The sequence below is a fragment of the Capricornis sumatraensis genome, chromosome 10 (assembly GCF_032405125.1).
Source record: "Capricornis sumatraensis isolate serow.1 chromosome 10, serow.2, whole genome shotgun sequence".
Lineage (NCBI taxonomy): Eukaryota > Metazoa > Chordata > Mammalia > Artiodactyla > Bovidae > Capricornis > Capricornis sumatraensis.
In genome coordinates this window covers 96,409,871-96,425,383 of record NC_091078.1, presented here as the reverse complement: position 1 = coordinate 96,425,383, position 15,513 = coordinate 96,409,871, and the positions used below count along the sequence as shown (strand labels likewise).

General features: G+C 59.5%; 1 protein-coding gene across 1 annotated transcript; it reads right to left on the bottom strand.

The window, feature by feature from the left end:
- Positions 1–671: 671 nt before the first annotated feature.
- On the bottom strand, positions 672–15,417 carry LOC138087794 (laminin subunit beta-2-like). The gene is made up of 31 exons (XM_068983123.1): positions 15,274–15,417; positions 15,002–15,116; positions 14,848–14,921; positions 14,550–14,738; positions 14,418–14,481; positions 12,487–12,686; positions 12,279–12,399; positions 12,008–12,196; positions 11,732–11,911; positions 11,497–11,609; positions 10,831–10,910; positions 10,589–10,745; positions 10,072–10,181; positions 9,743–9,848; positions 9,534–9,655; positions 8,909–9,029; positions 8,015–8,207; positions 7,778–7,921; positions 7,462–7,693; positions 7,222–7,385; positions 6,132–6,319; positions 5,156–5,252; positions 4,262–4,643; positions 3,919–4,082; positions 3,513–3,751; positions 3,201–3,278; positions 2,953–3,091; positions 2,053–2,186; positions 1,439–1,612; positions 1,080–1,236; positions 672–805 (listed from the first exon to the last, which is right to left on the bottom strand). The coding sequence occupies exons 1-31, from the start codon at positions 15,415–15,417 to the stop codon at positions 672–674; spliced, it is 4,704 nt and encodes a 1,567-aa protein (XP_068839224.1).
- Between the last annotated feature and the right edge of the window lie 96 nt (positions 15,418–15,513).

Genomic DNA, 15,513 nt, shown 5'->3' with positions numbered 1-15,513 from the left:
GTCACTACAACAAGTAGGCATGAGAGGAACTGTTTCCTGGTATGAAAAAGGGAGCTGGGCACCGACAACAGACCAGAGCGGTAGCGAGTGAATCCAGATCTTCTGGCTATTCATCCACTCCGGACATTTCGGCCCGCCAGGAGCGCCTGGATCCGGGCTTGGAATGCGGGCTGCCGGAGCGCGTGCCCCACCCAGGCCCCTGGGACCTCGGCAGGGACCAGACTCTGGGGTCTGTAGGGCCCTGTCTGGACAACTTTGAGCTTGCTACATCCGCGCCTACTGTCTGGAGCCAGGTGGAGAGTACCCTGGAGCGGCAGGCCCAGGGAAAAAAGCTGGGGTTCTTTAGGGGAAACATCAAGGTTCACCAGTTATCTGGAGTGGGGTCACCAGACACCAGGGGGGTCACGTGGTCAATCTAAGGGGCTCAGGGATACTAGAGGGCGCTCAGAATTACGGATCACTCAGAGATAAGGCTCTATCAGGATCTCAGGGGGCACTAGATGGCCTCAGGGAGTTGTACGTGACCCTTCCTATTTGTCAAGGTCAGAGGACCACTAAACAACATGCTGTCACATGGATCACTCCAGGTCAGCAGGCACTCTGGTGTCTCTGGGCTCTCGAGGTCAGGGGATTCCTGGGTCACTGTGGGGTCACTCGGAGTCAGACCGAAGTCAGCAGGTGGCATATGCCCTGGCCCACAGCCGCAGGTGGCCCAGTAGCTCTGCTGCCCGCTGCTCGAGGGCCCACAGGGTGGCCACTTTCTTGCCCAGTGCCTCCTCGTTCTGAGCCAGGCGGCGTTCCAACCCTGGGGATTAAGGTCATCTGAGCCAGGCTCTGACCTCTGGCCCTAATCTCTGACCCTGGTCCTCATCTCCATCAAGACCCTGACTCTGATCCCAGCCCTAAATAAGCTCTAACACTAATCAACATTTGACCCCTCTGTTCTGGACTTTGACCCCAGCCTGATCCCCATATGAATATGGAGCCAACCTGGATCCAGCCCTGACCCTCCTGCACCATCCCTCTAACTCTGACCCTGACCACACCCCATACCCACCCACCATGGCCCAGCCACATACCCTCCAGTCTTCTCCAGCTGTTCTGTACCAGCGTTAGCAGCTCTCGGGCCTCAGCTCGCGCCCGGTGTGCCCGCTCTCCTGCATCCTGCACCGTGGCCACAAGGCTCTCCGACCCCTCCTGCAACTCCATCACACCCAGCTGGGCCACCTGCAGCTCCTAGGGCAGGGCTGGCTCTGAAAGCCCACCCCCCTGGACCCTACAATCCCAAACACACTGGCCCCTGAAGTTCCCGGGGGGAAGGGGGGCTTTAGAACTGAGGCCCTGCCTCAGCCCAGTGTAGCCCAGTCCCACCTGAACTCCGATTCATGCTACTGCACAGGGGTCCCTGAGACCCTCAAGCCCACTCTTCCCATCTTACCTGGCCCAGGCTCCCGGCCACGCCCAGGGCATGCGTGGCTTGCTCTTCTGCCTCCCGGGCCTGCCACCGAGTCAGGGCCAAACAGGTCCTGAGAGCTGCAGGTCCACCGGACAGATGTCCCAGCACTGGTGTCACATCCCCTGCCAGTACAACCTGGGCCAGGTGGCTGGCCACCTGGGGCGGAGATCAGGATCACAAAGAGGTCACAGCAGGGCAGGGTATTTAGCCTTGTGTTATCAGAATAGGTCAAGGATCTCAGGGGAAGAATAGAGATAGCAGCCTCTGAACAAGAGGTGTGAGGGAGCTGAAGGGAATGGGGGGCAGAGCGCGGATCACCTCCTGTACACTGGCCTCCAGACCCCGAAGTCTCTGTTTCACCACCTGCAGCCCTTGCTCTGCAGCCCTTGCATGAGTTCCCGCCTCAGCCAGCACTCCCTCCAAATCCAACGCTTGGTGCAGAGCCCTGGCTGTACCCGCCCTGAAGGATGTAGGCAATCAGTCCGGCATTCCCTTCCTCCCCACCCTCTGACCTCTACAACCAGCCTCCTGGCCCTTCACCTGGTCTGCTGTGCCTGATGGAGGACACCTTCAGCTTTGGGGAGCTCCTGACCCACGGCATCTGGTGCAGGGAGGGCACCCTGGATCTGATCCAGCCGGAAGGCAAGGCCCGCTGCCCCATCTTGGGGAACGGGCACCACCAGCCCACGCCATGCCACCAGCTCTACGCTCACAGCATCTGCACCTTCAGCTGTGGGGATGGAGGTAGGGATCCTGGATGTGAACTCTGATCCTTGACTTAACGAGCCTTGACCCTAACCTCTCACTGCCTCTGATATGACTAGAGGCTGTGTGCATGCTCAGTCATGTCCAATTCTTTGTGACCCCATGGACTGGAGCCCACCAGGCTCCTCTGTCCATGGGATTATCCAGGCAAGGATACTGGAATGGGTTGCCATTTCCTCCTCCAGGGGATCTTCCCGACCCAGGGACTGAACCCATGTCTCCTGTACTGGCAGGTGAATTCTTTACCACTGAGCCATCTGGGAAGCTCATGCTAGAGGCTTCCAAGAGCAACTTGTTACACTTTCAGGAATTATATTAAGCACTTGTTAAATAATGTGTGTGTGTGTGTGTTCAGTCACTCAGTCATGTCCAACTCTTTGTGATCCCTATGGACTGTAGCCCACCAGGCTCCTCTGTCCATGGGATTCCCCAGACAAGAATACTGGAGTGGGTTGCCATTTCCTCCTCCAGTTGTTAAATAATAGGTAGGCGGATATCAGTCATGATGGGAATTACTCATACCGTGGAAATTGACAAACGTTACAAATCAAGTCCTCCTGACCCCTAGGTCTAGCCTGTTCAACGTTCGCTAGCACACTAATGCTCCCCCCTGGACCCCCTGGTCAGCCCTGACAAGTGTCCCTCATTCTAGGAGTACCCTAGCAGGGCCCTGGAGACCCACCTGCCCCTGCCCTCAGCAGTGAACAGACATATAACAAGCAGACATGTACCCAAGAGGAAATGCTGGATGGCCTGCACAGTTGCCCGCACACGAGACACGGTGGCCACGCCCCAGGGCCCTCTTGCACGCCGCCACGCCTCCCAGGCCTGGGTTCCTGTGGAGCTTGCCGTGGCCTGGGTCTGCCGTAGCTGGTAGGGGTGGGCCATATGTGGAATGTGTCTCTTGTGAGCCCATGGCCAAGCCTTCATACCCTGTGACTCCCCCAGGCCCCCCTCCACAGACCCCACGGCTCTGTACCAGATGCTGGCACTGCTCCAAGGTGATGACTGCTATGTCCAGGCTACGGGAGGAGTTACGGGAGGCAATGAGAGCCCACTGGGAGATAAGCAGGGTCCCAGGGTAAGAGGGAACACCCGAGGGCACAGGAACACGGGCCAGCCCAGGTCCCCGACCCCTGCATCCCTGCCAACAAGATCGGGGTCCCAGTGAGGAATTTGTGTCCTGGATCTTGAACGGCCCTACATTCAGTTTAGTCCCAGGAGAGTCCTCTCCTTGGCAAAACATCCCCCAGTGACCCATATTTCCACCCACCACTCCAGCTTTGTCTACCAGTCCCAGAAGCCGAGGGCTCAACCTCTGGACCCTGTCGACCAGCCCCTTCAATTTCAGCCGCAACACAGCTGGCCCTCTGGGCCGGCCCGTTGCCCACAGTAGCTGCTCTGTCCACTGCCGGGCTTCCTGGGCCTGTCCCAGGAGGCTGTCTGGTCCTCCAAGTGTGGTCATGACCTGGACTGTACGCAGGGCCTCTTGAGAAAGCAGGGCAGCTGAGGAGACCTGGGCCTTGGCATCTGTAGGGGATGGGAACGACAAAGGGGTGGCTCGGGGCTCCACTGGCTGAGGTGGGGTCCGTCAGCCTCCTGGGCCCCCCAGATACATAAGCAAAGGCACCTATTCCCTTCCTCCTGGCCCAGCCTTGCCCCCACCCTCACCTGTGGCCCATCTACCTTGGCCTTACCTTGGGCTCCCGTGGCCTTCGTGGGCCAGGCCAGGCCCTTGACACAGTCTAACTCCCGGGATAATTCTTCCAGACGTTCACACTGTCCCCTAACCCATGACTCTCTCTCTGCCACAACCTCGGCTGTGACCCACAGTGTCTGGGCCAATGTGGTTCTTTCTGTCCTGCGGGAAGATGGACTATCAGCCTGGCCAGAGATGCCCTTTTCCTCCTGTCTCCTCACTCCAGAGGATTCACCTCACTCCCGAACCCAGGACTCAGATAGCCAGGCAGAGACCGTCTGAGTCCCTGACCCTGGGAGGCCAGCTGGAGCCCTCCTCCCTAATGACCCCAGACCCCTTGCCTGAGTCCGGTGATCCACTCTGTAAGTTGTCGCAGGGGCCCTCCGTTGGGGGAAGGCGATTCCAGGAGTGTTTGGGCCTGCTGGAGTTTACCCTCCAGGGCCTGCAGCTGTCCTCCCCGGTGCCCAGCACCCCAGCCAGGCATGCCCTGGCGCAGGGCGGCCACCTCATGGGCCACGGTGTCCAGATGCAGCTGGAGGGGAGCCAGGTGTTGGTCCCAGGAGGCGAAGCAGGGAGGGCAGGACGTGCAGTGTGGGAAGCCGCCTATGGAGCCACGGGCACACACCTGGCACCTCGGCCCTGAGATGCCCTCTCGGCAGCGGCAGGTGCCTGTGTGTGGGTCACAGCTGGGCGAGATGGAGCCCTGGGGGTCACAGGCACAGGCTGTGCCGAGAGACAGGGTCAGGGCAGGGAGCAGGTGGCGCTCACCCCAGCCCCACTCCTACCAAGCCTGGAAGAGGAAAATCGCCCTGCGTGAGCGTGGTGGTCTCTCCTAAGCCACTGCTCGGACAGCCAGGGGTATTGGCATCTACCAAGGCCAGAGGGGCCATCCCGAGTGGCCGCCTTTGGGCAGGAAGACAGCCTGGGGCTCCAGGGGCTCTGCAGCCCAGGCTGGGGTCAGCTCGAGTCAAGACTGGCACGTGGGGTCAAGAGAGAACCACCCAGCATGTCTGCTCCACAGACCCACCTGACATGGCCTTGCCTACACTCTTCCCCTGTAACTGTTTTCATGACTATTACTTTAAGTTTTGGAGGAAACAGCCATGAACACGTTGTGCATTCCCTCAGGTCAAGCCCAGGGTTGCCCTGCTCCCGCCACCCCACCCCAAGGGCCCTGCCAAGACGGCCTCACCCCTGGCGGTGGTAGGGCATGTGAACCAGCGCGCCCCGCTCACCTCTGCACTCCCGCTCCGGGTCACCCCAGTACCCATCCCGACACCGGGAGCACGTGCGGCCCCCAAATCCTGCCCGGCAGGGGCACTGACCTGTGACCTGAGGGAAAAGAGCGTGGCCAGGCAGTGAAACAACAAGGGAGGGAGAAGGGCAAGAGGGCCCAGAGCAGCACACTGGTGCCGCCCCTCAGCCCTGTTCCAGCCTGCCAGTACCCACGCTTGTGCTTGGCGGCAGGCTCCTCCTCTCCTTCTGCCTCTGGTCTGTGCCCCAGGCCGGCCCCCACTTTCCCACCGTCCCCCAGCAGGCCGTCTGGGTTCTCATCTTCTGACAGGCCCCTGTGTGTCCTGAGTCGAGCGCCCCGCTGTCTCCATGCCCTCTGACTCCCTGACTCCCACCCTGTCCGCACCAGGGACCCAAGAGCACACTTCAGACCTCGTCTCCTTCAGGCACCAAATGAATGGGGTTGGACCCGTGTGGTCTCAGGTTTGCTCACAGCTCACGTCACATGAGAGCACAGATACACAGCTGTTCACAGCCCTGCACACCTCTGCTGGTGGTCACATTAACACTCGCACCGGCCCTAAGTCACACCGTTTCACAGGCACAGACATGCACTCACACCCAGCCATGGCTACGTGCTACGCGCAACACGGGCTGACTCACTGGGTGACACCCCGGCTGCAAAGTGTGTCGGGCGTGGCAGCTGCAGGGCTCACAGCCCCGGGGCCCCCCAAGGTTCCAGAAGAGGGGGGCACAGCGGCTACAGTCCCGCCCCAGTGTGTGGGGGCGGCAAGGGCACTGCCCGCTGACCGGGTCACAGAAGCAGGCTTCAGCCTCAGGTGGGCACCTCACAGGGCTGGTGCCCCGGGGGTCACAGCTGCAGCCTGGGGACAGGAAGGGCTTGACAGGGGCTGAGGAATGCGAATCCACCCCTCCCCCACCTCGGGACGCCCTCACCCACCCCACCCACACACTCACGCCGGCAGCCCCCTGGGCGCAGGGCACTGCCGTGGAAGCCAGGCCGGCAGTGGGCACACCCAGCACCGTGGCTGTGGTGCAGACAGCGCTGGCAATGTCCACTGTGGGGGTCGCAGGCAGCTGGGTCACGGGGATCGATATTGTTGTTGCACTGGCAGGGCCGGCAGGGACTCCTTCTGGGGTCATATCTAGGCCAGGGGTGCCCGAAGTAGCCGGGGGAGCAGCGGTCACAGAGGGGGCCTGGAGTGGATCGAAGTGAGAGGTGGGTATTTTAGGCATCTTCCTATACCTTCAGGGCCTCTGAGTCCCATTTAACCAGCCAAAAAGTCTGCCATCCAGCCAGGAGGGCAGAGGATAGGACAGACATCTGTAGGGGATGGGAACGACAAAGGGGTGGCTCGGGGCTCCACTGGCTGAGGTGGGGTCCGTCAGCCTCCTGGCCCCCCAGATATACACAAGCAAAGGCACCTATTCCCTTCCTCCTGGCCCAGCCTTGCCCCCACCCTCACCTGTGGCCCATCTACCTTGGCCTTACCTTGGGCTCCCGTGGCCTTCGTGGGCCAGGCCAGGCCCTTGACACAGTCTAACTCCCGGGATAATTCTTCCAGACGTTCACACTGTCCCCTAACCCATGACTCTCTCTCTGCCACAACCTGGGCTGTGACCCACAGTGTGACCTGGGGTAGATGCCAATCTTGTGGCCCATCTTCTTGGCCTACAAGTTTCACGCCTCTAATTCATTAAGAATGGGAACTCCCGGGACTTCCCAGGTGGTCCAATGGTATAGGATTCACCTTCCAATGCAGGGGACGTGGGTTCAATCCCTGATCTGGGAACTAAGATTCTATATGTCCCAAGGCAATTAAGCTCACACGCCACAACTAGAAAAGCCTTCACTGCACCTACTGAGCCTGTACATCACGACAAAGACCAAGCACAGCCAGAAAAGAATGGGAACTCCTTGAAGAGAGGAGCCCAGCCTGTAGCTCAAACACACAGGTGGCACTGGCAGAGATTTGCTCTGTGGATCTAACAGGACTGTGAACAAGTGAGCGGGGCTGTGGGTTGGTCACTGCCAACCGTGCCTCACCTGCATAGCCGGGGGCACAGAGGCACAGGACATGTCCACTGGTGCTGTCCATATGGCAGGAGGTCCCATGATAGAGGCCTGAGCCAGGGTGCCCAGGACAGGGGCAGGGCTGGCACCGCTGGCCTGAGCCCAGGGTGGGGTCTCCATAGTAGCCGTCCAAGCACCTGGGGGCAGTGGCACATGGAGCGGGGCCTAGCCCCTCATCCTGACCCCTCCCCAACCCTTCCAGTGCAGCCTCACCTCTCACAGTGCCGGCCCGTGGTGGCTCCGCGGCAGTCCTGGCAGACGCCTGTGAGTGGGTGGCACGACTCGGCATGTCCATTGCAGGCACAGGGCTGGCAGCGTGGGAAGCCCCACCGGCCAGAGAGGCAGCGGTCACAGCGGCGACCAGCGCAGCCTGCCCGACACGTGCATTGCCCGCTTGTAGGGTTACAGATGGCACTGGCAGCCCCCTCAGGGTGGCAGCGGCAGTCTGGGAAGTGACAAGGCGATCAAGCCACATAGAGAAATGACATGCTGGTCCCAGACCCCACACCCATGGGCCCTGAAGGCTCACCACGGCACCCGGTGGGCCCAAGGCCAAATGTCCCAGGCAGGCAGCGGTCACAGGTACGACCCGTGATGTTAGGGCGGCAGGGGCACTGCCCCCCCAGTGGGGTACACTCGGTGCTCAGTGAACCCTGTAGGTGGCACTCACACGCTGCCAGGAGAAATGGCAAGATCAGATGAACCCTGCGGGGCCCACTGCAAGCCCCATCCTCCAGTCCCCCTGGAGCCATGGCCACACGCTCACCGAGGCCACCTCCATGGAGCAGGGCTGAGATGCTGCAGAAGAGGCGGGCGCAGGCCTCAGGCATGCTTCGGGGTGGGCTCACCCTCACTGCCTCCAGGCAGCCCGCCTCATGGAGTTCCTGTAAGCGGCCCGGGGCCCCAGGGTCCACGGACCTCAGTCCAGGCAACTCTCCAACCCGCGGCAGGAGCACGACCTAGTAGGAGGATAGAGAGTGGAGGGCAGGGGGCAGTAAGCCCCATGCCACTCACTCACACCTGCGCTGGAACTTCCGTTTGTATACACGTTGGCCTTTACAGCCCCTTCCTGCCGCTTTCCTGTTTCTCTGTTGAGTCTATTTCTCTTTCCTCTCCAATGGCCCCAGGGATTCCCTGGTGGCTGAGATAGCAAAGAATCTGCCTACAATGCAGGAGACTGGGGTTCGATCCCTGGGTCAGGAAGAGCCCCTGGAGTAGGGAACGGCTACCCACTCCAGTATTCTTGCCTGGAGAATTCCATGGGGTCGCAGAGTTGAATATGACTGAAACTCACACACACATCAGTGGCCCCAAACCAATCTAGGCAATGGCACCCTTGCTCCGAATCACTGCAGCAGCCACCCTCTAACAACGTCTTCCCTGCTCCAATCCCTTACAGGGCTCCCACTTCCCCAGGACAAGCCCCTCCTCTGGCCCACAAGGTGTTGTGCGGCCTGGTGCCTGCCTGGCTCACCTTCGACCCTTGGCACAGGCGTTCCCCCCGCCTGGATCCTCCTCCCTCCCTCTCTCCACCTACCTCAGTCCTCTTGGTGCAACTCTAGGCCTCCATGACTCCCTGTCCCTGGGCCTGCTGCACCCACACTGTCCTGCTATAATTTGTGTCTCCCCCAGATGCGGTGGGGAGCCCCTAGGATCTCACTGAATCCAGGAGGATTGTGCCTCCCTCGGGTCTCCGTCCCTCCTTGGTCCGCCACAGCCGCAGGGTCACAGAGTAGCGTGTTCCAGGTTCAAAGCAGAACGGTCTGGAAAGAACCACGGCTCTGCAGGGACCGGGGAGAGGAGTAAGGGAGGTCATGACCATGCAGTCCAGGAACGCTCCGTTTCCACTGTGCAGACACGGGGTCCGGTGTTTCATCATACGAGCAATGAAGAAAGATCAAGATGGAACTAAACCCTGCCCTGTTTTACATTAGGCCCCTGTTTTGAATGTTCTATGACGTGTTAGCTTCAGTGGTTAACACGTCATAGAACATGGTGGCTCAGTGGTAAAGAACCTGCATTGGCAGGCGACGCAGGTTTGACCCCTGGGCTGGGAAGATCTTCTGGAGGAGGGCATAGCAAACCACTCCAGTATTCTTGCCTGGAAAATTCCATGGACAGAGGAACCTGGCGGGCTACAGTCTATGGGGTCGCAAATGAGTTGGACACGATTTATCAACTAAACATGTAACATGTTGGACGTTTCCCACTTCGTTTGGGTATTGCTTCAAATATGTTGGCTACATAATAGGGTCTTGGTTTAGGGGTCACAGGGTTCAGCCTACCTGTGCACATGGGTCAAGGTCGCCTGGAACAGCTGCTCTGAGGGCAGCGGATGGGCACAGCGGGTACTGCGGGGCTGCGACTGGGCACGGACCCGGACTAATGCCTGCCACACTTCAGGTACCTAGGATCAGGAGCCAGCAGTCAAGGAGCTGCCCCAACCCACCACCTGGTACCACCCACCCACCTGCCTGGCAACCATGCCACTGACCTGGGTCTCATAGCGTAGGACGATGTCATAGTCCAGGGCGCGAGGCACCGTGGGTGCCAGCAGAGAAAGGCCAGCTCCGTCCACCACACGTACGAAGTCTGAGCCCCTCCCCGGTACAAAGCCAGCTCCCCGATGCAGGGGCGGGGGCTTCCCTGGGGTCTGGATGTGAGACACAGACTCCTAGGCCCAGACCATTCCAGGACCGAGAACATTCAGGATTTAGGTTCCCATTCCTCTAAGATCCCAGTGACCCACAGCCCCAGGGCTTGGGCCCCTCCCTACTAAGACCTAGTGACCTATGACCCAACCCTGCCCCTCGGAGTCCTTACCCTGGGCAGCTGGTGGCTGTACTGGGCTTGCCTGGCACGTTGGAGGGCACAGCGAGGGTCACGCTGTCTCCAAAGTCGGGGCCCAAGCCAACCGGAGGAGGTCCCTGGGGCTGGTGGACAGTAGGGGGGAGCAGGCCAAGGGGCTCCCTGGGGGCAAGTCAAATGTCAGTGTCCTCCCATACTGTCCTGGCTGGGGATTTTATTTTATTTTATTTGGCCACAGCTTGCAACTTGTGGAATCTTACTTCCCCGAGCAGGGATTGAACCCACAACCCTCAGCAGTGAGACCTCAAAGTTCTAACCACTGGGCAACCAGGGAAAACCTATTGTGGAAATATGGACTCTGTTCAAGTCACCAAACTTCCAACCATGCTGATTCCACCCCTACCTGGACCTGCCTCACTTTCCTAACCCTGTCCGGCCTCTTCTTCCAACTAGCTCTCTCTGGACATGCTCTCCCTGCCCTTAGCCCCAAGGTGTGAGCCTTGATTTCCTCCTGCCCCTGCTGGACACTCACAGGCAGCCGTGGGTCAGCAGGCTGGAGGCTGTGGCCATGCTCTGCTTCGGCAGTGGCCTGGTCGAGGGTGGCGCAGAAGTACCCAGACTGGAGTTCCTGGCAGCGGCGGCCGTGCAGGTGGGGGCGGCAGAGGCAGAGGCCCTGCCCTGCGGAACACCTGGGCCAGGGTGGGGATGGGGATGGGACCCAGTCGACTCCCAACTCTTCCCACTGGACCCAGACCCCCAGGCCCTGCCCTGTACCTGTTGCTGTAGGCACCCCCAAAGTCACAGTCACAGGGCCGACAGCCTAGGGAGTCACCGCTCAGACCCCAGAACTCAGGCTGTAAGAGAGGAAGGTGGGTGGAGGAAGGAGAGGAAGACGTGGGCAAGGAAAGGACCATCAGGAGCCTGGGGCTGGAAGTATACGGGGACCAATTGTAGGAAGAAGCCGGAGGGGGGGAGCTCAGGGCTTGAATGCTCTTCTGTGTCAATCTGGGAAGGCTAGAGGGGCCCCTGGTGGACTCCTGCACGGCTCCACAGAGGGGAGGTACGAGGCAAGAGGACGAGGACACAACCAGGAGTAAAATAAAAGTTAAAGGACTTGTAATGTTCAGGGAGAGACAAGAAGGGGATGCTCCGAGTGCCCCTTCAACCACTTTTACTGTGAAACACCTTTAAACTCAGCGCGCCATACTTCTGCTACTCCGTCTGACTGCTTTTCCTTCTTCTGTTCCCAAGCTCCCCCGTGCTGGCTCAGCTAGCCAAGGCAGCGCTGACTCTGGTGACCAGGTCAGGACGTGGCACCGACCCACCTTCAAGGCTCAGTCTGCAGTCACGCTTGTTACAGCCTGGTACTTGTCAGCTTCTAGAAGCTCAGCACCCCAATTCAAGGTCAGATCAGAAGGAGGGGTGGGGGTCAAGCCTCACCACACAGCGGCTGCAGTCCCGTCCAGAGACAAAGCGTTTGCAGTGACAGGCACCGCTGGATGGATCACAGGCATGAGTGCTGGGGACCCGGCCCTGGGCGTCGCACCTGCAGGCTAGGGCACACGGCTGTCAGGGTGCTACGAGACTGCTGCGGGGGCCGGGGGGCTATTAGGGCAGTAACTGGGGACACAGCAAGGAGGACCTGGGGATGGGGGTCACACTGAGGGTCACTCACGCCGGCAGCCTTCTGACTGGGTGAGGCTCAGGCCATAGTGACCTGGCCGGCAGGAGTCACAGCGCTGGCCCCAGACGTGAACTTTGCAGCGACACTGCCCAGAGAGGAGGCCCCGGGTGGCGTCTGTGTAGGCATCACACAAACCCCCTTCCAGGGCACCCACAGGGTCGCAGTCACAGGCTGGATCAGGGGTCAGACGTGGGGACAGTCAGGTCAGAGGTCATGTGAAGTTTTAGGATCAGGGTCACAACTGGGATCGGGGATTGGAGGGCTCACGTTTGCAGGAGTGAAGGGAGCGGGGGTCCTCCAGGGGGTCCCGGTGGAAGAAGGGCTGGCAGAGCTCACAGTGTCGCCCGGCTGTGTTGTGTTGACATGCATCGCACACACCTCCACTCACGTTGCCAGATGCAAGATACAGGGCCATGTCAAAGTGACAACTGCGGGCGTGCCCATGGCACTCGCATTCTGGAGCCAGGCAAAGAAGGTGGGTATGGAGTGGGCTGACCCATGGCAGGTGTGGCCAGACAGAGCAGGCCATGGCACCTACCCTGGCAGGCGTGGGGGTACCCAGGCTCTGCTGCCTGCCACGGGCGGTCCTGGTACAGGCCCTGGCAGCGTTCACAGTGGGTACCAGCGGTGCGGTGGCGGCAGACACAATGGCCATGCACCTGACAGGGATGAGGGCAAGAGGAGTCGGCCCTGGTTCCCCAGCTCACCCTCCCACCAGCCACTGGTGCCCCTCTGGGAGCACTCACCATGCCTTCCACGCTGGGTGGGGACCCGGGTGCGGGCCTGCACTCAGAGGCATGGCCGTGGCACAGGCAGCTGCCTCCAATCACTAGCTCATAGAGAGCGTAGTAGTAGAAGGGGTGGCCCTTGAGGCCCCCCAGGGGCCTGTCACCCAGTGTGTGCAGTTTGGAGAAGTTCACACGGAGGTTGGTCACACGCAGGAGTTCTGGAGACACATGGAGAGCCCTCAGGTGCATAGGGGCTGTGATCCCTCTATGCCCAAGATGCAGGAGGAATTGGGGGGGATTTCGCCCCTCTCTACATCACTGAAGCCACCTCCTCCAGCACCTGCACTGTGCGATTCTCCCACCCTAACCCCCTGAGTATACCATTTTAGGATGACCACAGCCCAGTGGCGATTATCCCACCTCTGCACTGTGTCAGACCTGCTATCACCCCGGGGCTGAGACAGGCACACCTCACTGCTCCCTGGACACCCCTCTCCAGTATCGCTAGATACGGGAAACCTGCTTCCCAGTGCAGTAAAGGACCCCACTCCCCAGCCCATCACTAGACTCAGAGATCAGCTCATCACCCAGCCAAACCACGTGAGCTATGTGTACTTATTGACTGCCCATCTCATTAGTTATGTGAGCTCCAAGACAGTTACCCTGTCTATCTGCTCCACTGAGCACTGCCCAGAAGATGCCAGGCCCACACTGGGGCTCCACGGGTCCACAGCCCCCTTTCTCTACACAGCTTAACTCAGTTACCAAGCCAAGGCCGCCTCCTGTATCTCTTTGTCAGAGGTCCGTTTTCTTCTGATCAGAGGAGTACACCTCTAGGCCTTAGAAGGGTGAAAGGTGTGTGTGTGCACATGCACACCTAGTAGTGGTAATAATCTAAGTAAGTCAAGGTGGGTGGAGATCGTAGAACATAGAGAAAAAGCTACTTTGGGGTTTGTCGTCCTGTTCTGGCCCTCTCCTGGCCTGGTTCTGGGCTGCCCTGCTGGGTTATGTTATGTTTCTCTTGTCCTTTAACAAGATTTATTTTACAAGGAAGAGGTCACACCCAGAGACGCGCTGGCGCCACCTGGTGGCAGCTTCTGGAATGCAGTAAACTAAGGCAGGGTGGTGGTGGTGAAGACTCTTGAGAGTCCCTTGGACTGCAAGGAGATCCGACCAGTCCATTCTGAAGGAGATCAGCCCTGGGATTTCTTTGGAAGGAATGATGCTCAAGCTGAAACTCCAGTACTTTGGCCACCTCACGTGAAGAGTTGACTCATTGGAAAAGACTCTGATGCTGGGAGGGATTGGGGGCAGGAGGAGAAGGGGACGACCGAGGATGAGATGGCTGGATGGCATCACGGACTCGACAGACATGGGTCTGAGTGAACTCCGGGAGCTGGTGGTGGACAGGGAGGCCTGGCGTGCTGCGGTTCATGGGGTCGCAAAGAGTCGGACACGACTGAACTGAACTGAACTGTTCGAACTGAAGGCGGGGTGGGAGGGCAGACAGTGGACCATGAAGGGGCTGTAATGGGGAACAGGGACAGTGGCTCACAAAACAGACAGTTTATGGGGTACAGTGTGATATGAGTAGAGGTGGGGGATAAAGATTGGTCTGGCAGGGCCAGGAGTGATGGGGACCACAGTAGGGCCTCCCCACAAAGGACCTCAGTGACGAGGCAGAAACATAAACTGCTAGCATGCTGGCCCCTGTGCGCCGGGCGCGGGCATGGGAAGCAGTATCGGGACATGGACAGGGAGCCACAGCAGGGACCCCAGTAGCGAGCAGCACGCGGCAGGGCTGGGAAACAATCGCTGGGGTGCTGAGCTGGTTTGCCTGCCGCTCTGCCCCACTAGTGCACAAACTTAGGCAGGATCTCTCCTCCCACAGGCAGGTTTCTGGTTTTCCTGACACACAAGGACTCCAGGACTGACCGTGGGATAGTTACCCTGAATGTCCGTGTTGGTTGTGTTCTCCGCCAGAAAGGCTGGGTCCAGAACTTGGAAAATTACCTGGGAAGAAGCAAGCCTGAGCCTCTGGCTTCATGCCAGGGCCCCACCCTCCTTCCTCTGGGCCTGACCTCTCCCTCGGTGGCAGGCTCGATGTCTGAGTAACGCTGGTCACAGACGAGGTCACTGACTCTGCGGCCAGGGCCAGGAGGGATCCCAGGAAAGAGGCCTGAGCAGTTGTGGGCGAAGTAGCGGAACACATGCCAGGAGTGCCCATGGTCCACTGAGCGCTCAAGGAGCAGAGCTGCTGGGCGGAATGTCTGGGGACAAGAGGGGGTCCTTAGGTCACCAGGGGCCCCCATCAGTGGTGGCCATCGGGTCAGGGTTAGGAGGCAGAGAATAAGCCTTCAAGGAGGGGCACTGGGTCACCTTGAAAGTCATGATGAGGTGGGTAAAGTAAAAGGCACCTTCTAGGTCCAATTGGATGCTGACATTCTCAACACCTGTAACCACAAGGGCTGCTCAGTGGCCAGGCCTTGACCCGAGCCCAGACCTGCACACAGGGGCACACGAGGACCCTCACCACTCTCTGCCTGCCACCAGGTCTTTTTGCCATCAGGGTCACTCCCGGAGACCACATTCTCAATGCCATGGCTTTTCCCGTCCCGAGAGTCACAAAAGCAGCAATTCTGAGAGTCCTGGAGAAGCACCCGAGGAGTTACTTGGCAGAAAGTACATGGTTGGCCCCCACCCTCCTCCAAAACTTCACAGCAATTACCTGAACTCCCGCAGGAGCTGAACTTGCCCAAGAAAACCCAAAGATACCACCTCCAGAGGCCATATCCTTCTCCCTACCTGTAGTTTAGCGACAACACAGTAGAGTTCAGGGCCATGGAGGCCACAGGTGGATGAGGTTCGAAGGCTCTGGCCACGGCCAATAACCAGATTGCCAGTAGGTGGGTGGCAGTTGCCACCTGAGCAACCAGGCAGAGGCATCATGTCTGGTACCTTCTGGGCACTTGTTCTGGGAGCCGGGACTAGGAGGGGGCAGGGTCTGAGTAGAGATCCTAGGGGTACCCTCCCCCCATCTCACCC

What these genes read in the sequence shown, in the direction of transcription:
- LOC138087794 (XM_068983123.1), bottom strand. Translation starts at nt 15,417, where the DNA reads ATGATGCCTCTGCCTGGTTGCTCAGGTGGCAACTGCCACCCACCTACT. An exon ending in GAAGGCCACGGGAGCCCAAG is followed by an intron (nt 3,752 to 3,918) that starts GTAAGGCCAAGG and finishes CATCCCCTACAG; the next exon opens with ATGCCAAGGCCCAGGTCTCC. An exon ending in TGGAGCAGTGCCAGCATCTG is followed by an intron (nt 3,092 to 3,200) that starts GTACAGAGCCGT and finishes CACCCCTACCAG; the next exon opens with CTACGGCAGACCCAGGCCAC.